At 45.2% G+C, this 27,678-nt stretch overlaps 1 protein-coding gene across 1 annotated transcript in view; it reads right to left on the bottom strand.

Moving 5' to 3' along the window:
• Window positions 1–27,678, bottom strand: part of LOC147666738 (sodium-dependent phosphate transport protein 2A-like) — a 149,882-nt gene that overhangs the window by 82,778 nt on the left and 39,426 nt on the right. Inside the window, exon 7 of the mRNA XM_086948912.1 lies at window positions 15,660–15,771. Within this exon, the coding sequence (XP_086805038.1) occupies window positions 15,660–15,771 (112 nt within the window). The remainder of the gene's footprint in view (window positions 1–15,659; window positions 15,772–27,678) is intronic.

Raw genomic sequence — 27,678 nt, 5'->3', positions numbered from 1 at the left:
GATGGTATTAGAGTCCTAAAACATTATCTGGGTACAAGACACATACATTTACATCAGCATATACATATGCTTATCAGTATTGCTGAGTGGTGTCTCAAAAACCACCTCTTTATGTTTGAACAGCACACATATAGGCAGATCCAGGGAACAGCTATGGGTACCTGCTTCACCCCCAGCTATGCTAATCTACATATGGGCTGGTGGGAAGAGCAGGTACTCGCAGTCGATTACGCACAAGAATGGGCAGATAACATTGTACCGTGGACCAGGTTTATTGATTACTTTTTTATCTTGTGGAAGGGGGTCACTCGATTCGGCCAAACTGTTTGTACAGAGATTGAATAACAATGACCTGAACCTCACGTTTACAAATGCCATCAGTAAAGATGAAGTACATTTCATGGACCTTGATAGAATTCACTTTTCGATGCCCTTATTACCCTATGATGACGTGCGAGTTAGCATCATATGACTAACTAATGCAGTTCGTATATGCACTTATGCTGAATTCATATTCTTACTTATTGCTTATATTCAAATGTATGCGTGACCATATTAGTTTCTTAGCTTAGCCTGTGTGCCACCATTTTGTGTAACTCTCTGTGCCTGCGGGCTCTGCTCGCTCATGCCCCTCCCGCAGGAATACAGAAATATACTAAGACAGCAGTTTTCGTTTCTTGGCTCACTGTGACCGAAACTAACACTTCTTGTTATCTGTAATGTTCTCATGCCCAGAGACGCCGAAGCCTAGCTCCATGGCCTTGAGCAGAGATAATAATGTATCCCTTGCAGGTGCAGATGCCTGCTGTATGAGAGCATTGTCCACTGGTCTGAGGCTCGGTAAATTTCCACAAGGGGCGTACCCCATTTTACTGTATTGCATTATAATGTATTGCTGTGATGCAGAGAGTCAGTCCTCTCGTTCGCACTCCTAGGAGTGAGGTCGGACAGGGCCCTCTCATATGAGTGTTGTTTGGCCTAATAAAGACTTTTGTTTATACTTCTCCACTGTCCGGCTGACTTCCTATAAGGTAATTATAGGTGAGTGCTGTAAGTCACTCCAGTGGATTTGAGCCACGCTTATCAGATGGCGCCCGAATAGGGACCCCGCGATAAGGATCTTTCTCACCCGTAAGTGGGTAGCAGAAGACCGGGGACCCGCTGGTCGGCACGGTGGGCCCGGGATCCCATTTGATGCCGAGCTTGGTTCTCGCAGCGCTGCCCCACCCTGCTGATCGGGAGAGGTCCCGGTTTGGATCTTACGCCGGGGTCCAGAAGGCGGAACTTGAAGCTGACCGTGTTGGTCCTGGCAGCCGGAGGTGGAGAACGGTAGAGGTCGGTGCCGCCTACGGAAGGTGAGTGGTCCACCTGTGATTGCTGCAAGAACGGGAGTGTTCCGGGAGACTAGAGCGTCTCCGATGGTTTGAGGAGCCGGTGTGCTCCTGGGGCTAGTGTGCTCCGGGGAACTCAGAGTACGAGTTGGTGCTCTGACAGACTTGACGGGGTTGGGGACGTATTTCGCGATAATTGTTTTTAGTGATCCGACCGAATGGTACTGTGGTGAAAGCTTGGCTCATTTTGGGTAGACTCTGGTGCGCTTACCCTGACTCCTAGTGTGGTGATTCAGTGGAGGTGTGATCCGGGTTTCCCGCGGTAAAGTGCGCAGCGATCCATAGTGCCGCACGGGTGGCGGATCCGTTCCCCGTCCTCAGAACAGTTAGCGTACTGTTCGGTCTGCAGTAGAGTCCAGGTTCCCCAGGACTTGGTCGACGGGCCTTGTCCCATTTGGTAACACGTGTTTGGAGATATTGTATATGTGTACGTGGTTCTCTGATGTCCGTCTATATGTTTGTGTGTGAATGAACTTGAATGAACTTGAGTTGTGATTCAAGATAAAGTAAGGATGCCGTGTTTTAGCAAGTTACGATGTTTTGGATGCTGTTGTCGACCCTCAGATACTAGACTGGTCGAGAGCCAACCTGCACCCCCTGAAGGGACACCGAGTTTTGATATGTATGTTAAACATGGACTGGTCCCGATTTTGTTTGGTACTTTGTGGCATCGGTACACTGCTGATAATGTGGAATTACAATGGCCTTTGACGGGTTCTTTTGATGAAGCTAAATTGGATTATTTGCAAGACAAACTGTTTGCTAGGCGTAGCCGCCAGAGTATGTTCGACTCTTTGCGAGTGTGGCAGAAAGAGGCCAGGAAACGTAAGATGCGAGAGGAGAAAGAGGAGTATAAAAAGTCCACCCAGACTATGGCGCAGAAAGCGAGGGAACAGGTGGGGAATGAGAATGCACTACGCATGGAGCGCGCAGATAGACTTTGTAGGTTGAAAGAAAATAAAAGTTACGTAGTACGAGAGGACGACCCAGATGAGATGGAGGACATTTTGAATGCCCGACCCCCTCCACCTTATGCCCCGCAGCCATTGTACCCCTCCTTGCCACTTTCGGCCCCTAGTAGTGCAGGTCCTTCAGCGAGTGCCCCCCAACAATCCCTACCCTCGACACCCCTCGTTTCTCTACTCCAGACCACTTCACCTGCCCCCTCACCATTTTCTTTAGCACTCCCTACTGTTTCAGCTAGTACCACCCCCAGTCAGGAGATGCTAACACCGAGTCGCGGCGCAGGTAGGGGATTGTTCTCACAGGTACGGAAGCTGCTTACACGTTCTACAGTTGGTTTGGATGAAAAAAGTATGGTGGCTAACCAGGCATGCCAATGGGCCAGGAATAATATTTATTCGTTCGAAGATATCTGGTCCACCATGAAAGATTTTGAGCCATTGATGCAGCAGCACGCTTTGTGGCACATGGCTGGTGTATTGATACCGCTATGGGAGCAGGGATATGGAGGTGTGGCTCCGGCGGTTTTGCGGGATATACAGGCTGGAGCGTACAGAACGAACACGGGGGTGAAGGAGCGTTGTCTGTCCTAACTCAGTGTTTTGGGGGGAAGCAGAGACCGTGTGCATATTTCTCTGCAACGCTCGATAATGTGGCAAGAGCGCTGCCGAGCTGTCTGAGAGCCACGGCGGCTGCTGCGGTCTCTATAAGACAATCGGCAGGGCTCGTGCTGGGATCAGCCCTCACAGTAATGGTACCGCATGCTGTGGACATTTTATTGAACAGGACACAGACGCAGCATTTAACAAGCGCTCGTCTGACAGGTTACGAGATGACTCTTTTTGCACCCCATGTAACAATTAAAAGGTGTGCCACATTGAACCCCGCCACCTTGTTACCTATCCCCACAGATACTGACACACATGACACAAATGATGATGACATACATGACTGTCTGTATAGGACTGAGGAAGAGACAAAGGGGAGGGTGGATCTGACAGACAGGCCCATGGAAGAACCAGACGGGGAACTGTATGTCGATGGATCCTGTTTTAAATTACCAGACGGGACATCGACAGCAGCATATGCAATAACGACATTACAGACGGTGGTAGAGACTTCTAGAATACCTTACAATTCTGCTCAGGCTGCCGAGATTATTGCCTTACTGAGAGCATGTGAGTTGAGTGAGGGGTTGGATGTGAACATTTACACCGATAGCCAATACGCCTTTGGCGTGGTTCATAATTATGGGCGACTTTGGGCAGAACGGGGATTCTTGACCTCCCATGGACAACGCATCCAACATGGTCCACTGATATTACGACTGCTAACGTCACTGACTTTACCCAAAAGATTGGCTGTGATAAAATGTAGCGCACACAAGACAATAGTGGACGATGTCGGGCGAGGCAACGCTTTTGCCGATGAGACAGCAAAAGAGACTGCTAGAGAAAAATTACCACGAATGTTTGTGGCAGGGCCAGCACGATGGGTCCCAGATGTTCATATGTTCGCAGACACGGTACAGAGTGTCAAGAACATACAGGGCAAAGCGACGGATGAGGAATTGAGAGCATGGAAGGATGGGCAGGGACGACTGGATGCGGATGAATGTTGGACGGATGCGACAGACAAGAGACGATGGATGTTACCGAATGCGTATGTCCTTCCAGTAGTGACGATGGCACACGGGCCTGCCCATGTGAGTGCCAAGGGTATTTGCAAATTGTTAGACCCGGTGTGGAGCAATAAAAATATCTCTAAGATGGCCACCAATTTGGTTCGTCAGTGTATGGTGTGTTTGAGACACAATCCTGGAAAGGGTACCCCTGTCCCAACTGGAAATTTTGCACCCCCCTCTTTCCCTTTTGAGGTGATTCAGATGGATTACATCGAAATGGAAAGAGTCAATAACTTGAAGTACGTCCTTGTAGCCGTATGTGCTTTTAGTAGGTGGGTGGAGGCGTTCCCAACGAAAGACTGTACGGCCATGTCTACTGCGAAAATGTTGATAAAGGAGTATTTCTCCCGCTTCGGGTTACCTAGGGTGATCTGGAGTGATAATGGCACGTCCTTTAATGCAGAATTGGTGAAACAAATTAGTAAAGGTTTGCATATATCGCAGAAATTTCATTCAGCCTTACACCCTCAGGCAGCAGGACTTGTGGAGCGGTTTAATGGCACGCTCAAGCTCAAGATGGCCAAAATATGTGAGAGTACAGGTCTCCGTAGGCCAGATGCACTTCCCTTAGCTTTGCTTTCCACGAGAGTCACTGTAAATGCAAAAATGGGCGTTTCTCCACACGAAGTGGTATTCGGCCGCCCGGCCAATATTTGGGGAGTGCCTAGGCCTAAATGTTTCTCCGAGATACCTTACCCTTTGTTGACAGATTATCTGTATGCTTTGACTAAAGATCTTCGTTCTATTCATCAGCAGGTAGCAGACACTCTGAAGCCGTTGCCAGAGGGGCCTGGACACACCATCCACCCGGGGGACTGGGTCGTCGTCCGAAGATATCAGCGGAAGTCTTGTTTGGAACCGAGGTGGTCAGAGCCTCGCCAGGTGCTCCTCACTACGCGCACGGCGCTTCGGATTGACGGCAGAAAAGCGTGGACCCATGCCTCTCATGTGAAGAGGGTCCCGCTCCCGTTGCCCTATGACCAATGGGTACAAGATGGCATCGCTGACCAGGAGTCTGAACATATTCCGAGGTATGTTCCTTTCTCGGATGCTTCACTGATTGGAGAAGAGCGAAGCGGAATTGAGAATACTGTGAGCTCTACCACTCCTTTTGTTGCTAGCAAAGAGATATCGGAAAGTTCAGCATCTGCCACTGATACCCCTGCTTTGTTTTCTGACCCCGAAGTGCCAGGGAGCACTCGCTATAATTTGCGGCCCCGAAGAAAATAAGTACAGTGCTGGAATATGATGGACTAAATACTGGAAGAAGGGCTTAGTGGACATTCTGAAAAAGAAGATTTAATGGTAGGGATGGACTTGTAAGAGCCCTGGTGTTTAGCCGAAGATTGTGTTCTTTGAGACTATAGAGTGGCGCGGGGCCCGAATTAAGTGCTTCCCTTGTTTCAAATAATTGAACAGCGACGTTGGAGTAGGTATGGACGGTAAAAGCCTGCCTGTGAGGCTTTGAAGGACACAGGGAGAAGATCCCTTTTTTAAGGGTTGAAGAACCCCTCTGGCCGGTTGAGGATTGTCTGGGACTATTTTTTTAGTAACAGTGTGATTTTTTATCTTTTTGGATTTTTGATACTTTTGAACGATTATTAGAAATGTATCCCTTTGGGCGGCCCATCCCTGATGAGGAGCAGCCTTTTGCAGCTCCCCCGAGACGTGAGCCCGATTCCCCCTGGTTGGCCCTTCCCCGAAAGGGAAAAATAGTAGTGATCATAATAGTTTTAATTGCCTTTCTGGTGACTCTTGGAATACTGTTTTTCCTAGATAAACACTATCCCGTTCATACATTTGCACCCACACCTACTGCTGTTCCGGAACACAAGATGATAACTGTCGATTATGGAGAGAGAATGATACGTAAAAATTATAAAGACAATGTTTTTATTAAAACTTTGCATCATGCACATGCCACTACCAACATGACAGATTGCTGGGTTTGTGGGCTTTTACCTTCTGCTGCCTATAAAAAAGATAGGTTCCTCGCTCTCCCTTTAACGCCAGTGAATAGTTGTGTGGGGTGGTATACTCTTATAGGTCTTGTTAAATATTTTCAGCAGCCAGATTCTTTGACTCCACGCCTGCAGAATAGGGGGTGGACAATGACAATGCGAGTGCGGCCTTTGCCTTCAGCTTCCCTTGGACGAATATACACTGACGGACGTTTTGACCAGACTTTTATAGAGACATGTGAGAAAAAGTTGGGTCGATTCTTGACACCTAATGATACTGATCGACTCAGGGATAGTTTCATGAAATTGAACGCCACTTTGTCTTATAGGCATCCCCCTAAGAGTAACGACAGCTCCAAGTCTTTGATACCCCTGGCTGTGGTGGGTCCTCCTCCATTTTTCTGTATAGAGGGAAGGGGTCCCATCAAGGTTGGAAATAGCTCTTGTAATGTGACTGCTTCAATACGCCTGCCCGTTAGCCCCTCTTTGATTGCCCCACCCAGTGTCTATTTTGTTTGCGGTGAAAATGGATACTTATGGTTGCCCGAGGGTTGGGGTGGGGTGTGCTACCTGGCTTATATGATTCCTCCCGTGTATGTGGCTCCCTCTGATTACCACAGAACTCATCGACGATTCCCCAGTCCTCAGGAGCAGCCGCAAGAGCAGCGTAAAAGGAGGGAACTTCAGGTAGAGGACGTTGATCAGACAGATACCTCGTATCAGCAATGGACTGATTTTTCTAAGGGTTTGCTTCCTTTCTGGGGTCCTATATTCAACAGTAGAGCTATTAGACGACTCTCTAGGGTAATGGAAAAGGTGGTTCTGGTTGAGGCTGACATTACGACTAACATCTCTGTTGAGGTTCAGGCTATGAGATTATTTACGATCCAGAACAGGATGGTTCTTGACGTCATACTAGCTGATAGGGGTGGGGCCTGTCGCGTCATCGGGACCTCTTGCTGTGTTTATATCCCTGACTCCGCCCCGACTGTTAACTTGGCAGTGCAAAAATTGCATAGATTAGCGACTGAACTACACCAAGATAATGGGACATGGTCTCTCCAAGGGTGGCTCTGGGGTGCCTTTTCTTCCTGGGGCTGGAAAATATTGATGGGTTTGGTTGGAGTGGTGAGTGTAATTCTGTCATGCTGCCTTTGCATATATTGCCTCCCTCCATGTTGTTCAATGTGTGCTGCGAATATACGTCCGAAAAAGAAGTTACATGGTCAATATGCCACTTCTATGATTACTGAAATTCCTGCTGATGCAAGTTGGTTAATGTTTATTGCAGAAGATGTTCTAGACTGAAGAAATAAAGTATTGCCCCTAGAATGGATGTCGGCACTACCTTTTGCAAATAAATGAGGCTATAGTTAGCCAATGATGCTAAAAGGAGGGTCTGATAGAATTCACTTTTCGATGCCCTTATTACCCTATGATGACGTGCGAGTTAGCATCATATGACTAACTAATGCAGTTCGTATATGCACTTATGCTGAATTCATATTCTTACTTATTGCTTATATTCAAATGTATGCGTGACCATATTAGTTTCTTAGCTTAGCCTGTGTGCCACCATTTTGTGTAACTCTCTGTGCCTGCGGGCTCTGCTCGCTCATGCCCCTCCCGCAGGAATACAGAAATATACTAAGACAGCAGTTTTCGTTTCTCGGCTCACTGTGACCGAAACTAACACTTCTTGTTATCTGTAATGTAGCTCCATGGCCTTGAGCAGAGATAATAATGTATCCCTTGCAGGTGCAGATGCCTGCTGTATGAGAGCATTGTCCACTGGTCTGAGGCTCGGTAAATTTCCACAAGGGGCGTACCCCATTTTACTGTATTGCATTATAATGTATTGCTGTGATGCAGAGAGTCAGTCCTCTCGTTCGCACTCCTAGGAGTGAGGTCGGACAGGGCCCTCTCATATGAGTGTTGTTTGGCCTAATAAAGACTTTTGTTTATACTTCTCCACTGTCCGGCTGACTTCCTATAAGGTAATTATAGGTGAGTGCTGTAAGTCACTCCAGTGGATTTGAGCCACGCTTATCAACCTAGTGGTCTACGTTGAGGGCTATAGGATACACACCAGAACTTATAGAAAACCGACATCAGGTAATTCTATGCTTCATGCCAGCAGTTTTCACCCGACCAAATTGAAGAATAGCAATCCACATGCAAACATGATGCGTAATTGCAGCAGCCAGGACAAATGAGGGGGGTACAGAGTGATCTGTGTAAACAACTCAAGATGCAAGTCTATAGTCAGGCAGTGATAGAAGAGGGCCTGGAATAACAACAGGTAGGCTTCACTTGAACAGACACCTAAAAGTAAGGAGGCCTTGTTGACCTGTGACCACATTCACCCCACATACTAAGAGAATCAAGCAAATCGTTAGAAAGAAATGGGGCATCTTACAGTCAGGGAACCTGACATTTGCAACACCCAGGTTTGCATTCAAATGCACCAGCAACCGGAAGGACCTCCTGGTCCTCACATGTCCACACCCTGTCCCAGGCAATAACAACTAACCATCCTTATGGGGGCTACCTCCTGTCACGGGTCACTCAGCATGTGGTTCATGCTCCGAGTACCCTCTCACTGAGAGGACTAAAGAACTCCAGCTATCGACCAACTTCAAGTGGGTCTAAAAGACACACACTAACTGCAACACCAGCAATTGTATTTACACATTTACCTGGCATGCCAACAAGGGCAGTAAAGGTTAGGATAATGGAACATCGCAGCTGCAATAGGCCAACAACCAAACTCTGCCAACATGTTGCCGAGAAAGGACACCCACCAGACAGTTTGAGATGGACTTTCATTGAGGCCCACCCCAACGTTAACAAACAGGGACTCTTTAGGAGGGAGCAACGCTGGATTTTTAGACTGTCTTGTGACAGTAACTGACTCAATGAGAGTATTCCGTGAAGTAAAGTCAATAACTAGATTCCTTTCCACCTCTCCTTTTCCTCCGCATTACTCCACATAAATTCTGTCACCATCAGGAGGAATTCCCCATTATGTCTGTGGGACACTTCCCTTGACATTATTGAAGAATCACAACATGACCCTGGCCAGAGTTAGACAGTCGGACACAAGATCATGTACCTGTGTTATTTCCACACTGGACTTGTGCAGTCTTGTCCAGTATGTCCCTTGACCTGTTTTTGACAGATTGCCCCGTGGCATTTCGCTGTGAGACCCTGCTTCTCACCCACCTTCTCCACCATTATGTAGTTGGATATCCTGTCACTGAGCATGGTTTAACTACATCCGCATGGTTTGTCCTTCACCCAGCCATCACAGACCACCGGAGGGTTATTATGACTGAAAATGTTGCTTATTTTCTAATTCCCTGTGCTTCAACATTCTATGACTGGACCTTTTCTGACCAGAATTGATGCCTTTAACCACATGATTACGATATGGCTATGCAAACCGCCACCTTCCAAGATGGGCGCCATATTTTTCCATCCTGTTGGTAGGTGCTAACGCGCACACGCAACCAGAGTCGTTCCAGCTCCACCGCTCCTCCGACCGGCAGCGGGTTACTTAAGCCTGCCGGCATCAATCACCATCTTTGCTCCCGACCAGACATTGTGAGGGGTAGGTTCCCGGCCACTGTTTCCAGGAGAACCGTAAGTAACAGAACCCGGTCTCACTCGCCAGCGGTAAAGACCAATGTCCCTCATCATTGGTAAGACACCCCATGAGGGCAGCTCGATTTTGGCTCCCTTATCCTTTGTGTGTTTTAGCTCCCTTTTCACTAGCAAGACATTAACTATTTAGTAATGCTCATTCCTCTGTCTGCTAGTCGATGAGGAGTGATTAAAACCTGAATTTGGTGAGTTTTATCACACCATTTTTTATGGTGGTTGGATACCACTACTGACACTTGAGTATTTACTGTGTGTCACGTTTGCCACAACTTTGCTTTTTATGTTTGTCCGGCCAAACACCATTTGTGTTGCACTAACCACATGTGTATGCGGCATGCCTTTACCTTTGTTTTGGAGGCTCAATTGTTGTGTATGAATACTTTATTCATATTTTAATGTTGTTCTCTTTGTCTTTATTTCAATGGGTTGGTCCTACTCTTTGAATAATTAAGGTACCTTATTGGTAGGTCGACTGAGTGATTGGTTCACTTCTAAAACCAACCACTGTGTAGACAGTGCATTACTATAGGTCCTGACAAATTGCAAAATGATTATTAATACAAAAGGCGAGAAACATGTTGACCCCGACTACATACAAACCTATACACCTCTGATCATTATAATTGGTGGTGACATCCCTGATTTTTTATTTGAGACAAGTGGGCTTGCTGATTAAACTCATTTTGGAGCACCATCTCACCTCATTTTATTCTCCTACACATCTTTCTGAACACATCTACACCACTAGGCCCCTCAACCGCACTTCACCCATACGGCTTGAGAAAAAGATCTCCACCAAAGAGCCCCTCAAAGTGTGCCCATCGAGCATTGCAGCACCAGCCTGACGAGTAACAAGCCCTATGATGAAGCATGACCCCCAACCGGGTGTGTGAGGGCCCCACTTGCCATATTGGGAGACACCCTGACTCTACATGAGAGCAGGGGTGTTGACCAACCCAGCCTCTGCCATTTCCATCCCTCCCCCATAGCAACTGCACACTCCTTCATTGCTACATAGTTTTTAGATTCAGCCCAAGCCAAGGTGACAGCCAAAAAGAGAGAAGACCTGCTATTTGGCACACCTAAGACGAATAAACATTCTACTGACATTGGTCACGTTTGTCTGATTAATGGGTACTCAGCTTATCATGCTTGACTGCGCAACATCCTACACAGACACTGGAAAGTCATCAAACCCGACCAAGTGATAGGACATGACATTCCCCATGCTCCCCTAATATCATTTATAAGGGCTAAATCCATGCGTTGGGAACTGTGCAGAACTCTCCTCAGGTCAGGAGTGGGTCAGAGTGGCTGAGAGGAAGGAGGGGATTTCAAAAATGTTCTAGGTGCAGGCTTACCATCATTGCTGCAACACCAAGATCGTACAGTCACCCCTACGTGAGACACCCATTATGATTTGCGGATCGTATAATTGCAAAAGTGAATTTGCAGTCTACGTACTTGAATGTACCTGTCATAAATGTTATGTGGGTAGTATTATCCACATGGTCCATGTTAGGATCCAGCAACATCTTAGGGCCATAGCAAATGATGATAAAAGCTATCCAGTGGCAAGACACATTCAAGAACACCACCAGGGAAATGCTAAAGACCTAGTGTATTTTGTCATTGATGCCATCCCCAAAATCCTTTGGGGGGGCAACAGAGAGCTCCAGCTTAGGAGGCTGGAATCGCGGTACATACTCATCCTTAATAGCAAAATCCCACATGGATCAAATTCTGATATTACATCTCTAGCTCTTTGCACCGCTCCCGCAGTCTTTTAGGTGCACAGCTATTTTAATTCACTTAATTCAGTTTGTCAGGGTTAATCGGCAATATTACGTAGATTAGACACTTGTCAAGTATTTGTAAATTTCACTGACTTGAAGTTGACCTATTTGTGCGGTTATCTGACCGGGATGTAAGCCCACTTGGGCAAAATGTGTGTTTATTATTTTTATGCGACAACCTGCGCTTTATATACAGCAACTATGTAGATACATTGACACATTGTTTGCATTAATGAAATGTTATTGATATTTGTGTTATAACATTGGAAGTTATGCTCGGTCAGGGAACTGGTTAAATAGTGTGGTCTGGGTACTTACCCGAGTGCTCATTACTCGTGCTCCTATGAGTACAGTTTCAGTTAGAATTGATTATAACTTGCGAGTTATGCATAAATACATTGCCAATTGATAGGTTTTAGTTTACATTGTTTTACTTCATATAAATTTGGCTCACATGTCATTAACATGCTGGCTTTATATTTGATTTACTAGTCTTCTATGTCCATGTCGGTGACATGATTGCCATGACAACCCTGTGTATTTATTTACTTGTTCTAATGGCGCCAAGCTATGTGATCAAGGTGGTTCTTCCACACAAATGTGTCAGGAGCCTTCTGTTGTACTACTACTTCCACAATTGGGGAAGCTGAATTGTATATATATATATATATATATATATATATATATATATATATATATATATATATATATATTCACATACACACACCTAGAGTGGAGGTGATGTTGTATGTACATTTATCTTTTGAATATTATCTGAAAATGTGGCATGCCTTTGGTCCCAATAGACGAGCACTGGACGAAGGTGGAGATGCAAGGTGGGGTTGGTGACTTAGGGTGTAGGTGGTGAAATAGATTGTGAGCGGTTGCAGGATGTAAGTCTACTGTAACGTGCAGTGGGTAGTAGTGATTGGGCTGCAGGGTGTAGATAGTGTGTAGCCTGAAGGTGGGGGTGTAGCATGAATGAATGGGATTAGGAGGGGTGTATGCAGTGGTTCAGGGTGCTGGGTGTAGATGCCTATACTACAGGGATAGCATGGGGTAGGCTGTAGTGTGGTTTGGGTGGTGTGGGTACAAATTGACATGTAGAATAGGGTGGGGATGGGGATGGTGTGGTGTGTAGAGTGATAGCTACAGAGCAGTGGTACCATGTGTATGTTGTAGAGTAGTATGTAATCGATATGTGGGGTCGATGTGGGGTTCAGGTGCACCTCAGTGACGCAACTACACTAACAGTCTTTCCTCTAAATACTTATCTTTAATCCGCACTCATACTTTAGATAATCTGGACTTTTTTTTTTTTTTACAGGATCATTGCAGCATCCGTACGACGATGGGCACATTATTTTGCAGGGCGTAGCATGTGCAATGTACTGTAAATCCTACCCTGTGCCCCACTCCTTCAATACAAAGTCACTGGATTTCCCTTACAAGGTTAAAGCACCAGTACGCAAAAAAAGATAAAATGGAAAACTGTTGGAAAGAATGAAAGTAATATCCCCAGTAATCAAGGAGCGTTGGTGCCATCCTTTCACAGAGATTAGTGAACAAAGCATTAGTGCAGCAGGGGCGGGGACCGATGCTTAGGGCCAAGGGGGGCTCACACATCCAATATGACGGCTGTGACTACCCTCCTGGAGACAGGGAGCACATTCTCGTTGCTTGTTTTACGATGCTCCGTGCGCCGCTCCTACACGGCATTGGGGAAATGTTTTCCCAAAATGTATCCTTATTTCATAAACTCGTGACGGTAATGAAGAAATTCTTCGGCCAGACCCTTAAACTGTAACCTGTTATAAGAGCCCGGGAATGTCCTTGTTCAGCATCAACGAAGTTTAACATAAAAACACCCACGGCTCATTAGCGCTGCATGGCCTGTGGGTAGTTAACGTTTAAAGGGAAGTTCCTTAAAAAGGCTGACTGCGGCTGTCCTTTGGTAATATGTGATCCGATAAAGTGACTTGCAATTAATGACCTGATTGCAGCAGAAGGGCGGCAGGTGCCAGACACCTGTCAACAATGCCTAATTTGTAGGTGTGCCGGGGCCCAAAGTTTGGCACTGAGCAGACAGGTGGAGCTATGGAATGTCAGGGTGCCCAATGCCAAGTCTATCTAGTCTTGAATCCACCTCAAGCCTGTTTACTCCACCACTGTCCACTCCCTGCCCTATTATCTCACTCTGCGGGTTCTTTTTCATCCCTGCTTTCTCCATTTGTCATGGTTTCCTCTCGTTCTCCTTTTTTCCTCCTTGTGTGTTTTTCTCTCTCTTGAACACAACTTTATGAGGGAAATACTTTTGAAGCTGTATGTAACCTGTGCTTATTCTGTCATGATAATATGTATGTTATTTTATGTGGCCCTCAATGAGAGCCAAATCATAATAATAAAAACTTTGAACTTTGAAAAAAAAAAAAAAAAAAACTAACTTTGAGGGAAATTAAGTATTGGGCCCCAAAATGAGTGTTGATGGGCCTCACCTATAAACTCAGTACTGCTTGTCGCCCACTTTGCAGGGATCCATTCCATGCTCCTCTTCGGGAAACAGGGACTTTCAATGTTAACAAGAGGGTGGGGGCATATGTGGCACCAGGGATCCTGTTACATGTTGCCCGGTACAGAGGGCACAATTACTGCCTGGTTTCCCCCTTCAAGTGGAATGCAATCCCACATCTGCGGCCTGAAAGAGGAAATGACATGCTTTTAGCCTGTGGAATAAGTGAGTGGACATGTAGGGATTTTTACAGGTGCAGTTCTGCACGGGGTGGGATTTCCATGGGATACTGGTAGGATCCCACCCCTCATAAATTGCAATCACCCCTTAGATTCTAATCTCTATGCTGATCATTTCCTTCATGAACTGTGGCTGCTCCTTCTTACCTGGGCTCCCTGCTTACTCCATTGCTATCCCTTCAGACCGCCTTCAATGCCACCATCAAAACCCCTCTTATGTCTCCCTCACCCCACCTTCTCATCTCCTCCCATGCCTCCTCACTTGCCTTCTCTCCAGCACCCCATCCTGTTCCTTTTTCTACCATTGTAGTGTACAAATACATCGACAAATATGCTCCTCTCTATCTCTACTCTCTTGCTTATCTACCTGTTCCCACAAAGCTTCTTTCATCCACTTCTAGGGTCTTGCCAGCAATGTTCGCTTGACGGACGGTTATAGGGTACCATTCCCCAAGATAATACCAGGAGATTGCATTGGGTACCACGCAACGCCACAATTATTGATTTTGAATTCAATTTAACAGGTTTCGGATTTTACCTGGCTGGACTTTGTTTTTGCATATACTACACCCAATGACAGAACCACCGTGCTTAAATTGAGCTGGTGGTTTCCGATGCTCGGCACCGGCACTTAATTGTCAGCACCTGCGCTTGTGACAACCTAAAACAAGGTGGCACTGTGTAGATAATTTAGAGATGACCACAACAACAGTTAATTATTAATGCTATATTCATTAAAAGTGAATATTACCTCCCGCCCAAGTCATTGTTCTAACTTTGGGGGCCTGACATATTCTGAATTGTCACACTTGTAGAGTGTGATGGTTAGTCGTTGTGCTGTTACTGTCATTGGCAGCACAGCAGGGCAAGGTGTGGTGTGAGCTGCCGTGGCTTGACAAGAGCGCTGGAACTTATTTTTTTTTACAAATTAAGCATTGCAGAGCCCTGAGGGTTATGTGCCCGACTGATAAATCAATTGTCTGGAAACATATATATGTGCAATGTATGAGGAAAAATTAAGTGCTTCCCTCCTGTTTCGGAAGTTTCTTTTGGCAAATAAAAAAAAGAAAACTGTTTGGTGCGGGGCTTGGTCATCTTGGCGGAGCTCAGCACCAAACACCAAAATTCATAAACGGGAACCGCCATGACGCAGTTCCTGGAAATGTTTCATAAATGGCCACCTGGTTGGCAGTCATTTATAAATCTGGGGTGCGGTCATTCCACCAGGGTGATGGAGTAATGTAGTCCGTCGCCCTAGCAGAACATCGAGTCACCCGTTAGGACTTAAATCAGTCCCTGTGTCTTACTGTCTGTTCATTATTCCACCATTAATCTCCCCTCCAGTTTTTTTATCCACCACTTGTAGTCTGCCTGGCCATCAACCTGTTGTGAATCTACACATGCATGTACTAATCCAAACTCATTGACCTTCAGTTGAGATCCTACTCACCGTTTGAACTCGTTCCGATCTCCGGCCTGCATGAGCGCCACAATGGTGTTGGTCACGGAGGTGCCGATGTTGGAGCCCATGATGATAGGGATGGCAGATCGAACTTCAAGCACTGGGCGGGCGGAAAGAGTGAGAGGAGTTTGGCATGAAGCAGTATGATGCATGGACAGCAAACACTTGGAGCAGGAATCGCGTAACTGGATTAGGATAGCCAACATGGAAAGCTGGAAGGTCACAATGGGTGAAAGAGAGCAAACAAGGGATACTGAGGCATCGAGACAGCAAGCATGGTACTGTGGGGTAAGGCTCCATGGTGAGCACATATGGTGAGCTGGCATTGATTCAGGCAGAGACAGTGGACATCGCACAATGTGGCATTTGGATCAATCTTTCAGGAACAGGGACACCACAAAGAGGCAAGATGAGTGGTCATGGAATTGCTGGCATGATTTGAAGGATATGGAGGTCAAGAATATCAAAAGGGGGAGCAGCCAAGAAGAAGAATTCTTATAAGCAGGCATGAAAAACAGGCATAGGAAGAAGTACATGATTAGGAAGGTATATGATAAGAAGTCAGAGCATGATAAGGATCGGAGAGCAGGTATGCTTAATTTCAGACCCACCCCCTCTTTTTCTCCTGATATTCCACAAATAGACTGTGTAAGTTAATCGCCAGTTGGTGTTCAACAATGGATGTTTCCAATTTCCAACTGAGACCCCTGTTCCTAACTAATTTATTTTAACGTTATCTGAATATCCACCCACTGCTTAATGGTTTAGATTATGTATAATTATGAAACCTCCAATTAAACTATATGTTCATGTGTATCCAGTCACCCCTTGTTTTAATGCATTACTATAGCTCAAGGTATAGGTATCTCATTTGATCACAATTTCCAGCACATAAATATGGTCATGTAGTGTGTTCATTAAACCACAGCTTGTGTTTTCTTAGTAATCAATTTTCTCAAAGTTTCTGTGATATTACAAGTTAGTTAACATCTCTCTACGCTAGTTTAGATCGAAGGAGTGTAACTATATGGAATGCTGTACTTTGCAAAGCATGTAATGGTTGTACATTCTAATAAACAATTTTACTAATTCTTCTAAAAGATGAAATATTTTCTTGTTTTATTTACGACAACAAGAAAGTGGATGTTATACTCTGTGAAACCCATACTGGCTAAACTGATGAATTACACAGCTTTGGCAGTTATCCCTAAAGTAAAATTGATCAATGGAAATTCGGCCCAATAATTGTTTATTAATGTATATCATAAGCTGAGCTTATATCATTTCACATATATTTTTTTAAATCAAATTGAGGGCCCTTTGGGGGGCGTGGCTTGGACGCCGAGGAAGATGGCGGTTTGAAGCGTCTCTCCTCCCGTCACGAGCATCGTCGAACAAAATTGGAACACCTTTCCATGCTTGCAGCGGGGATGTGATCGGAGGATCTAGCGTCGGATCACTCCCTGCCTGTGATGAGCCGACCCTGGTGTCCGTAGCTGTAGCGGATCGAGAGCTGCGCCGAGTGAGGCGTCCATGGCGGCAGCGCGATCAAAGGGAAGGAAACGGAGCGTGTAGTGAGCTCCTACGAAGCGCAGCGGTGCATCCGAAGTCCTGAGAGGAGTGAAAGTAGGTGGATGCGTCTACGGGGGGAAAGTGCACACCGGGTCAGCTGTATTACCGATCGTGTAAGTACGATCTGATCGGCCATAGCAAGGCTTCCCCTGCCTTTACCAAGATGGCGGCCGCAACTCGGAAATGCCTGTAAAACCGAGGCAAACTGTCTCTCCTCACTAGTTATGCCCAATCGGCCGGTTTTTGGCATCAAATGAACACTGTTGAGAACTGTTGAGATCTACCCTGCTATGAAGGGAGAAAATAATCATATACTCTTGCACATACTCTTGCACTGATCAGAGGGGATGGTTGTTGCTACGCTGTGTACCTGGAGTGCCTGCCTTAGCCCACAACGCAATCTTTACAGTTACAATTCATGGTGGTCTCACAGTATCTGACAATCTACTCATGAGGACTTACATCTGCTGAAATGTGCACCTGGATTGCCTAACGCCAACTCGCAGTGTGCTCCCTAATGCTCCAGCCTCAGTCATCGCCACGTGCACACAGTGAATGAGTGAATGAATGAATGGGACGCCCTGTTCCACAAATGCCTTTTTGCAAAAGTGCTATCATCAGTAAGCTGAGTTCATGCTATCATCAGTGAGCTGAGTTCTGGCTGACCAACCTCCGAGGTAGTCGAGTGCTGGTTATTTGCTCCGCGTCAATACCGAGGGGAACTTTCAGGTCAATAACTACAGTTCTTAACAGCACGGAGAAAGAACCGGTGATCGCAATGGATACCAAAGACCAAGGAACCCTTAAGAGACTTAAATCTGATCACTCTAACCCGGGATCGCCAAACAAGCCAAAGAAAGTTACCCCGGACGCACTTGACATGATATTGAACAGATTGGATGAGGTGAAGGACCTAGCCAAGGTCACCAAGGAGGAAGTGGTGGCAATCCGTCAAGATATCCGAGACACCAATGCGCGCCTGACAGAAACAGAATCCCGGATCAGTCGCCTGGAGGACATAGAGGTCAAAACTACAACGGCTCTGAAACACCTACACATCTCCTCTGACCAGACAACTAGACGACTGGCCGAGTTGGAAGACAGGAATAGGAGGGGGAACCTACGCATTTTTGGAATTCCGGAAGGATCCGAAGAGTCGGAAGGCTCATGCATTCAGTTCTTAGAATCCTGGTTCACTAAAGCCACGAACCTGACTTTTTCCAACCCTCTTGAATTTGATAGGGCACATAGAGTCCCAAGGAGAATCACTAAAACACAGAAAGGACCAAGGCCCATCGTCTGTAAACCATTACGCTACCAACATGTGGAGCAGATCCTTGCCTTCGTGCGGAAGCACAATCATATTTTGTGGAAGGACTCCAAGGTCTACATTTCTCAAGACTACAGTAAGGAAACCGTGGAAATAAGGAAGGCCTTCCTTGCCCTTCGTCCACAACTATCGGTGAAAGGATACCAATTTGGTTTTGTGGGTCCAGCGAAATATAGGGTGACAATACGAGGATCGTCTCACTACTTCACGGACCCCATGAAGCTCAAACGGATGCTTGAGGATGTAGAAGAACGAGACATGGAGCGAGACATGGAAATCAATAACCCGGATGGTCTATTAGCCTCGGCTTCTGCATCAGGATACAAGTGACCACGTTAGGTTCTGTCATAAAGTTTTCTGCGCTCTGTTCTTACTAAAAGTCAGTTCTGCTTAACTATTGCTGGGTTCTTACAGGATAGGTCTCAAGTTTACGGAAACCTTCCACAACTGGAGGATCTATGATGACCTGGAAGTCTCTTTACTTTACCTCCCTGGCTCAAGCTGGCGCGGTCCAGCTGTTATTGATCTGATCCTTTTGACTAGTGCTGGCTCGCCTTGTTGGTCCCAATGTGACGGTGGCCGGGATATATAAATCACAACGTGCTGTCTAACTCCAGTCTTTGATATACTGACAGGTTACTCGGAGTAGACCGGATTCGTTCTGACAAAACTGTGACTCTTTGATTACTGATTACTGATGTTCTATTGTTCTTTGTTTAGGTTTTTCACCACTGATGTGACGACTTGGATACTACTAGCCATTACGTGCCTTTAGTGAAGGATATGACGCTATAATATCTTCCAATGGGCCATGAGGTTATATTCTCAAATTTCTGTTCGATAATCATAGTCTGGTGAGCACTCAGGAATTATTCTGATTTACCGAGAATGTATATTGAGTGTGCGCTGTTGTTCACATGTTGGTTCTACTGCATCATTCCAACCTTCCACTGCTTGCATAGCCTTTTATGTGCATTTTTCGTTATGTATTGTTGTTCCAATGTTTATACATGACTGAGTTTAGACGGGGGGGTTACTGCGGTTTTCCTCACGTCGCCATGCTTCTGTATCACAATTGGGGTGGGTGAGGTGGGGGGTTGCGTGGGATTGGGAGGGATGGGTGCTGTGTTCTATGGTTTGTATTATTTTTCCTTCTTTCTCCTTCATTCTCCTTCTTTCTTTTTCCTCTCCTCTCCGTACCACTTCTTTCTTTTCTGATCTATCTCTTTGCTCCTGATTGGACAAGTTGTATCATGCATATGATGTGTTTGTATATCCATACTCAGACCAGGCGAGCTATATCCTTGGGTACCCAAGTATCTGGTTGTGGTTTTCGACTGTATTTCAGCTTAAGTAGCAGAACAATATGCCCTTTACATGATGCGCCGAGTACTATGTTTTCCCTTGGCTCTCTTGGTACAACCATGATACATACACCGTGGTAAATGTCACATAGAACACTGTCCACTCCACTTGGTACAACCTCTCTTGATCGATTGAAAATTTTATCCATGAATGTTAAGGGTCTGAATCAGCCCGTTAAAAAACAAAAGATATTAGATTATTTGCGGAGGCAAAAGGGGGACATTGTTCTGCTGCAAGAAACCAAATTGGATGCTAAACAGTTCTACACTCTGCGCAACAAGTTTTATACAGAGGCTGTAGGATCTAGTGCACTCGGTAAAAAGAATGGGGTTCTGGTATTAATGTCAAAGAAGTCCAAGGTAGAGCTACTGTCATCCTCATCAGATGAAAAGGGTCGCTGGGTTATGGTGAAACTCACTAGGGATAACACGGAATTCTTTGTCACTAATGTCTACGCACCTAACACTAATGATTTAGAATTCTGGCAGGATTTAGTCAAGCAGATTGCAACGGTACCTGATACGGCGATACACATAATTGGGGGTGACTTTAATCTTCCGTATGACCCGGCCTTAGATAGGGACTCTAAGTGTACATTCAAACCAAACAAGTCACATAATGCCTTCATCAAACTATGCCAACAATTCCATTTAATTGATGCGTGGAGAATACAAAACCCTACTGATAGAGACTACACATTCTACTCTTCCCCTCACGACTCGTTCTCCCGTATTGACTACATTTTCATTACACAAAATGGCGTGGCAAGGATAGAGGATACTTCAATTGAACCAAGGGTACTGTCGGACCATTCATGTATATCTCTGTCCATCAGTAACATTAAACCGTCCCCTAAACAAACGTCTTGGAGGCTCAATGAAAAAATCCTGCACAAAGAACAGAATAGGACAAAAATTTTGGAGGCTATTAGATCTTACTTGGAGACTAATGTGAGAGGGGACACTTCAGAACTAGTGCGATGGGAGGCCTTGAAAAGTACAATAAGGGGGGTGTGCATCAAAATCCGTTCAGCAATGAATAGGGATTGTAATGCGAAGTTAGAAGGGTTGGAAGCTGAGATAGCTACTTTAGAGAACAAACACCAAATGACAAGGGACCAGGAAACGTTCAATATCATGACCCACAGAAAATACGAATATAACAAGCTAGTGAGCGAAAGAGCGGGAGTGTGGCTGGATAGGAAGCGAAGGTTTAAGCTATGTGAATCTAATAAAGCCGGTAAGAGCCTGGCAGCATACTTAAAATTTAAAGTACAAAAGAATGCTATTAATGTTATCAGGGACTCGGCGGGAGTCGCTCATTCGGACCCCCAAAAGATAACTGAGGTCTTTAAAGACTTTTATGAGGACCTATACGCTAAAAACGAGTTGGTGGTGGAGGACAAAATTCAGGAATATCTACAAGAATGTGTACTACCAAAGCTAAAGCCTGAGGAGCAACTCAGTCTGAATGGGCCGATCTTGGCTAATGAGGTGGAAAAAGCGATCAAGGGGTTAAAATGTGGGAAAGCACCAGGTCCGGACGGCTTCTCGGCCAAATTTTATAAAAGTTTTGCAACGGACTTGGTTGATCCTCTTCTAAACCTCTTTCACGAATTTACGGAGTCAGGTGAAGTCAAAGGCACGTTGGCAGAGGCGACCATTGCAGTCCTGCCTAAGGACGGCAAAGACCCATCACTTCCAAAGAACTACAGGCCGATTTCCCTGATTAACCTTGATTGTAAATTACTAGCCATGATCTTGTCAGCCCGTCTGCAAAAAGTCCTCCCTACCCTAGTACATCCGTCTCAAGCGGGTTTCTTAAAACATAGACTATCTAGTGATAACACCAGAGTACTGGCCCATGCTCTAGAAAAAGCGAAGCTTTTGACGACCCCCACGGTGGCAGTCACACTAGATGCGGAAAAAGCCTTCGACAAGGTAGATTGGTCCTACCTTGAGGCAGTTTTACGCAACTTCAACCTAGGAGAGACTTTACTAAACTCGTAATGGCTTTGTATGCCGGCCCTACTGCTAAAGTCAGAGCGGGCGGCTCCTTCTCTTCCTCTTTCTGCCTAAAACAAGGGACGAGACAAGGCTGCCCACTATCGCCTTCTCTGTTCTTATTGGCAATAGAACCCTTTTTGTGGCATATCAGACACAATGAAGCCATTGCTGGGGTTCCATTTGGTGATTGCACTGTAAAATTGACTGCATACGCCGACGATGTCCTGATCTTGTCGGAAAAAGCTGACGAGGCTATCCCGGCCTTGATGGACACAATTGAGGGGTTCTCTAGAGTCTCAGGATATAAATTAAACAAGGATAAAACAGAGGTTAAGTTACTAAACAACATCGGGGATAAAGGAATTCTGGGAGCATCTGGCCTTACCTGGCAACCGAAAGCTTTTAAATATTTGGGCCTAGACTTTGAGAAGGACTTGATTACGACTCTGAAGTTAAATGAAGACTCAACATTAAAAAAGATATCCACTTTGCTAGACAGCTGGTCACCAAAATTCTTGTCCTGGTGGGGTAGGGTTGAGACTCTAAAAATGATGTGCACGCCTCTAGTTAACTACCTGGCTAGCATGCTCCCCATGACTTTCTCAGACGAATTTATTAAGAAGGTAGACAAGCTGTTCGGAGAGTTCCTATGGCGAGGGAAAAAAGCCAGGATATCACTTAAAAAGCTGCAGCTAGCAAAAGATAAGGGCGGCCTGGGCCTGCCCTCGTTTAGGAACTACCAAACGGCTTTCCTCTGTAAGCAAGGGGCCCTTTGGTTGGTTGAGGATACATCCTACACTCCAGTATGGCTAACTATTGAACGGTCGTTAATAGCAGATGCACCCCTCTCGTCTCTCCTCACCATGGATCTGGCCCATATACCTCACTCTAAATACATCCTTCTAAATACCAGAAGAGCACTTCTCCGACTTGACCAGTACCATAAGACTGCTCTGGTGATTAAGAGATCCACCCTACTCTCACTATGGCATAACCCTAAGATCCGGATAGAAGGGAAAACCCTTTACTGGGATGTGTGGGCTGGAAAAGGTATACACATAGTGAATGACCTCTATGATAATGGCAGACCCCTGCCCTTTTCGACATTGCAAGAAAAGTTTAGCTTACCACCCATAGAATTTTACCAGTTCCTAAAACTGAAGGCCGCTATCTCCAAATGCCCCCTCAACACAGACTTACCCTGGCTTGTGACCCGGCTACGGATACTATACCATGCTGACCATTTTGTATCAAGAATATATAAATTGCTCCTCCCCCTACCCAAGAAACCACATAGGCTGACCGAAATTAAGTGGGAATCGGAACCTAATTCCACAGGCATTGCATTAGACTGGGAGGTGATACACAACACCGCACTGACAAACAAGATATCCCCGATCCTATGTCAAACGAAATATATGCTGTTAAATAGAGTGTTCTGGACCCCCCAGAGATTGTTTAAATGTAAACTGAGGGATACGCCTACCTGTTGGAACTGCCATGAAGCTCCTGGTGACCTGGCACACATGTTTTTTCATTGTTCCCTATTACGAACATTTTGGAGTAAAATATTTACATACATTCAACAAGTGCTTGGAATCACGCCTGTCCAAGAATTTATATATGTCATTTTAGGTCCTCTGGAAACACAATTGCCGGACATTCATGACAGACAATTGCTTGATATTATGCTGACATTGGCGTGCAAGGTCATTCTTTTCAAATGGAAAAATTTTGACGAAGTCAACTTCAAAATGTGGCTGGAATGGCTCTCATTTTTAAGAGGGGCAGATAATCCTGCACTACAGTCAGCCACTTGGAAGCCCTCGAACAAAAAACTCTGGACATCCCTGGATGCGTCATCCTCCCACTTTGAACCACCATGATATGCATCTCAACAATTGGCTTTCCTAGACAGAATCTAGGTGGAATTTGAGGTGTTTGCTTTTGGTTTTATATACTTACTGTATATTCTCTGCTACGCACACAGTGTGCCAAGTCTGGGTAAACCAACTACTATTGCCCTATGGATACACCTGTCCTCTCTCTTCTCACCTCTTTCTTCTCTTCTCCTCTATCTTTTCTCTTCTCTACCTCTCTTTTTCTCTCTCCCTTTTCTTATCTTCTTCCCTTGATTTGCTTTTTGATTATTGTGAGTGTCATGATACCAAGAATTCGTTCATTTGTACCTTTAAAGATTTATTGTATTGTCTTTATTTTTATCCTTATTCTTCAATAAAAAAGATTTGAAATAAAAAAAAAAATGGAGGGCCCTTTTCTGTACATCAGCTTGAAACTGCTGATGCAAGAGAGTTTATGGTTCCCGCTGCCACTATTTCTAATTCAGTAAATATCATGCTGGTGGTTGTGATTGTGGCTACAGGACCCTCAGGAGAGGGAACTCCTAGTGCACTGGAATGCTCGTCTGAGCACAAACGTCCAATTTCACCTTTGGTTATGGTGCACCTTAGTGCATTAAGTGAGGACATTGCGGTCCTAAACATGTACCTAGGAACACACACCATTACCTACACAAAACTAAGTTGATACACACGGATCAGGGAGGGCAAAATACTACTTGTACATTATGGACAACTATTAATACATCCCTTGTAAGTTCTTGAACGGACAAATCTGCTGCTGGTTAATCAGTGTCAGATAAGGAATCAAGCAATTCCTGCTGGTTCTTGTGACCCTTCTTGTAGGTGACGTGATAGGGCTAGTGAAAGTGGGTGGGAGAAATTAGGTAAAAATTGATTGTTTCTTAAGCAATAACCTTATTATATTTGGGCTGGAAGATGTTCTGCTCACTAAATATCATGCGACCCACCTGGAGCTGTGAATGTCACAGAGTTATCTACCTCACCGAGTCACTGGAAATAGAAGTGCCTACTGTGAAAAATAATACCTGAGTAGCAGAAGTAAGGTTGAAGGTTCTTGGAATTGTAGGACACATCAGGGGCTGTATTACAGAAAGTGCCCCTTGGCACAAAGGGCGTGTGCACTCGTTTTGTGCACCCTGGTGCACTTAGGTGTTATAGAAGGGGCCGCAGACACTTGTGCAGTCCCTCCTGTAATACTGATAGTGCTGGCGCACATGTAGTGCCGTCGCTATTGTGAGAGGGTGTTATCTCATTTGCAATGGATTGGCCCCATGCAAATGAGGGAGTCACTTTGACTCTGTGCCCACGCCATAATCCGGATGCGGGCGCAGAGGCAAACATTCCCTTAGGGGGCTCACTGAAAGTGCACCACAAAAAGGTGGCACAGTGTCAGTGCGCCCCCTGAGAGGAATCCCTCTTGAGGGATATAGGAGGGGTCCCATGGAACCCCTCATTGGACTCCCCAGACATCCTCCTGCAGGCAGGTGTATTCACTCATTCCACCCGCATGCAAGGGGACCTGTAAAGCCTCTTGAAAGTGTGGGCGGGTTGCTGACTGCGAAATACGGAAAAGCGTTTCACTAGCTGCTCTGTATTTCACTTGAAGTGCTGCCGCAGGGCAGCGCGAATTCGTGGCTCCCTGGGGGCAGAACATTCTTCTTTAAATGTTTGTGGTTTGCGCACCTGTTTAAAGGTGGGCCGTGGCACAAACAGGGAAATTGAGCCCTTCAATTAATATGGGCCATGGTCTGCTGTGCTCTGCAGAGAGTGCAAAGGGAAGCCTGCATATATATTAATGGGAAAGCTGCTCACTGCACTTCTTCTGGGATGGGAATTGTGTGCAGTGAGTTTTCCACTCCTAAACCTTGGGTCAAACAGAGCTTGGTACAGAGTACCACAGGAACCTTCCCTCCATCACTTCCACTTCCAAATTTGAATGGACTTCACTAGTATCTTTCTGGATGTCTAAAGTCGGGGACTAAGCTTGAAGAACCTACCAAGCCCTGCAGCTATGTCTTTCTGTTCCATGCAGCTGTCCCCGTGTACCCACAGAGGAACTGACTTAGAGAACCCAAAATCATTGGGCATTTATTGGGGGGTGATGAAGCCAACCTCCCCCAAATGCAGTTGAGCTTCCCCAGGAAGAGAGGTGCGTTTGACTGTTGATCACGCTTCCCTACTCCAACATTTGCTTTCTTGTGACTATGTGTATACCCTCCTGCCCCTCAGCATTCTCTGTGCGATATAACTTGCGCCCAGGCCCAAGCCAAACTCTGTACTAGGTACCACACAAAGTGTAACACAGTTGTATTTTGGGGCCCCCTAATTACACAGGGCTGTGTGCAATGGTACATCCCTCACATCTCCTCTGTGCATGCTGGATACAAAGTTCATCTAAAGAAGGTCCTTTGAGTTCTTTTGTCTATTTAGGGTCAAACGAGTATATGATGCTTTACGAGTCTTAACCGTCCCCTCTATATCAGAAATGCAAAGGACTTCACTGATGACACAAGTTTTTGACCCTTTATTAAAGAGGGCATATGAGAGAACCCTGGCAAGCCCCAATGTGTGCTCATACTTTAAAATTAAATATCCAAGGCCTCTAGTGCACATGGTTGGTTAACTGCACCAAGACCACCATTGGTGGTGAAGCCAGCATTTCTTGACCGTGACAGGTAGAGTTCAAGACACTGGTCAAGGATTGCCTCGGTGTCTCATGGACAACTTAAAACTCTAACCTCAACTTTGGGGTATCAAGTTATCAGGACTTTAATGTACTGTTACTCTTCTTTAGTTAACATGCACCCAATTTATTGGAACACTAGTTTATTTTTCAACATAACGCCTTAAGGAGAGAAGAGTTTGAGTGGAAGATGTGTAGTAAGTTCCCCAGGAATACTTTACAACACCAACGTCTGAGTATTCTCTGACCTTAGGGACACATCTGTATATCCATACGGTGACGTATTTCTGCACTGCATACAGGTCCACCTCTGTCAATGGCACTGGAATGCCAGGAAATAAAATTGGACCATGTTTTTCCTGTTAAAGTGTTCTGCAAATCCAATCTGCAGAACAATCTCTGAACCACAAAACACAGGCACTTCCTGAAGGTTCTTATTGACTGAACCTTTGTACTGGTTAGTGCTAGTACCATTAAACTATGGCTTTTTTCCGGAACTCTACTCTTCTACAGCTTTGTGGAGTTTATTAAAGAGTTATTCAATTTCAAGCAATAACTAAACATTCATCTTCATTCATCTGTATAATGATTATAACTTGGGCTCCTGGTTTCATTGCATTTATATTTTTTAACATTTCCGTCTGTATTTATTCCTGTTTATTTTGTTCCCATCTCATCAGTATTTTTCATATTTTTTTAAGTTTTCTGAGTAAATGAAGTTGTAAAATCATATATTTCCACATTTATTTAACTGATAAACGTGCACTCCTGCTTTGAGACCTGTAGTGTTTTAGCAAATTAAGCAGCCAAATCTGACAAAACAAAATACTATTAGGTAAATATTATCATCATACTACAAATATATATTGACATATGATTGTATTTAAGAAAATGTCATCCTGTGTTTTTTAACTACCTATGCTCTCTATCTGCTCAGCTGTTGTTCTGCGATTCATGAAAAACACCATGCACAGATACTCACAAGAAGCCTAATTTTCTGTATTTTTCCGCTTTAAAAAAAATATGTAGAAAAGAAACACATAGTTGTCTGTCTGTATTATCTGTAAAATTACATTTGCGTCATACCTTATATAACTCAACCTTTACTCTCACTACCTTAAACCTGGCCTTAGTGCCTTGACTAAACTAGCCAGAGGGTTGAGGAGGC

Source organism: Lissotriton vulgaris, unplaced genomic scaffold, assembly GCF_964263255.1.
Source record: "Lissotriton vulgaris unplaced genomic scaffold, aLisVul1.2 SCAFFOLD_610, whole genome shotgun sequence".
Lineage (NCBI taxonomy): Eukaryota > Metazoa > Chordata > Amphibia > Caudata > Salamandridae > Lissotriton > Lissotriton vulgaris.
Note: the sequence above shows the minus strand (reverse complement) of the source record. Positions and strands in the feature narration are given on the sequence as shown.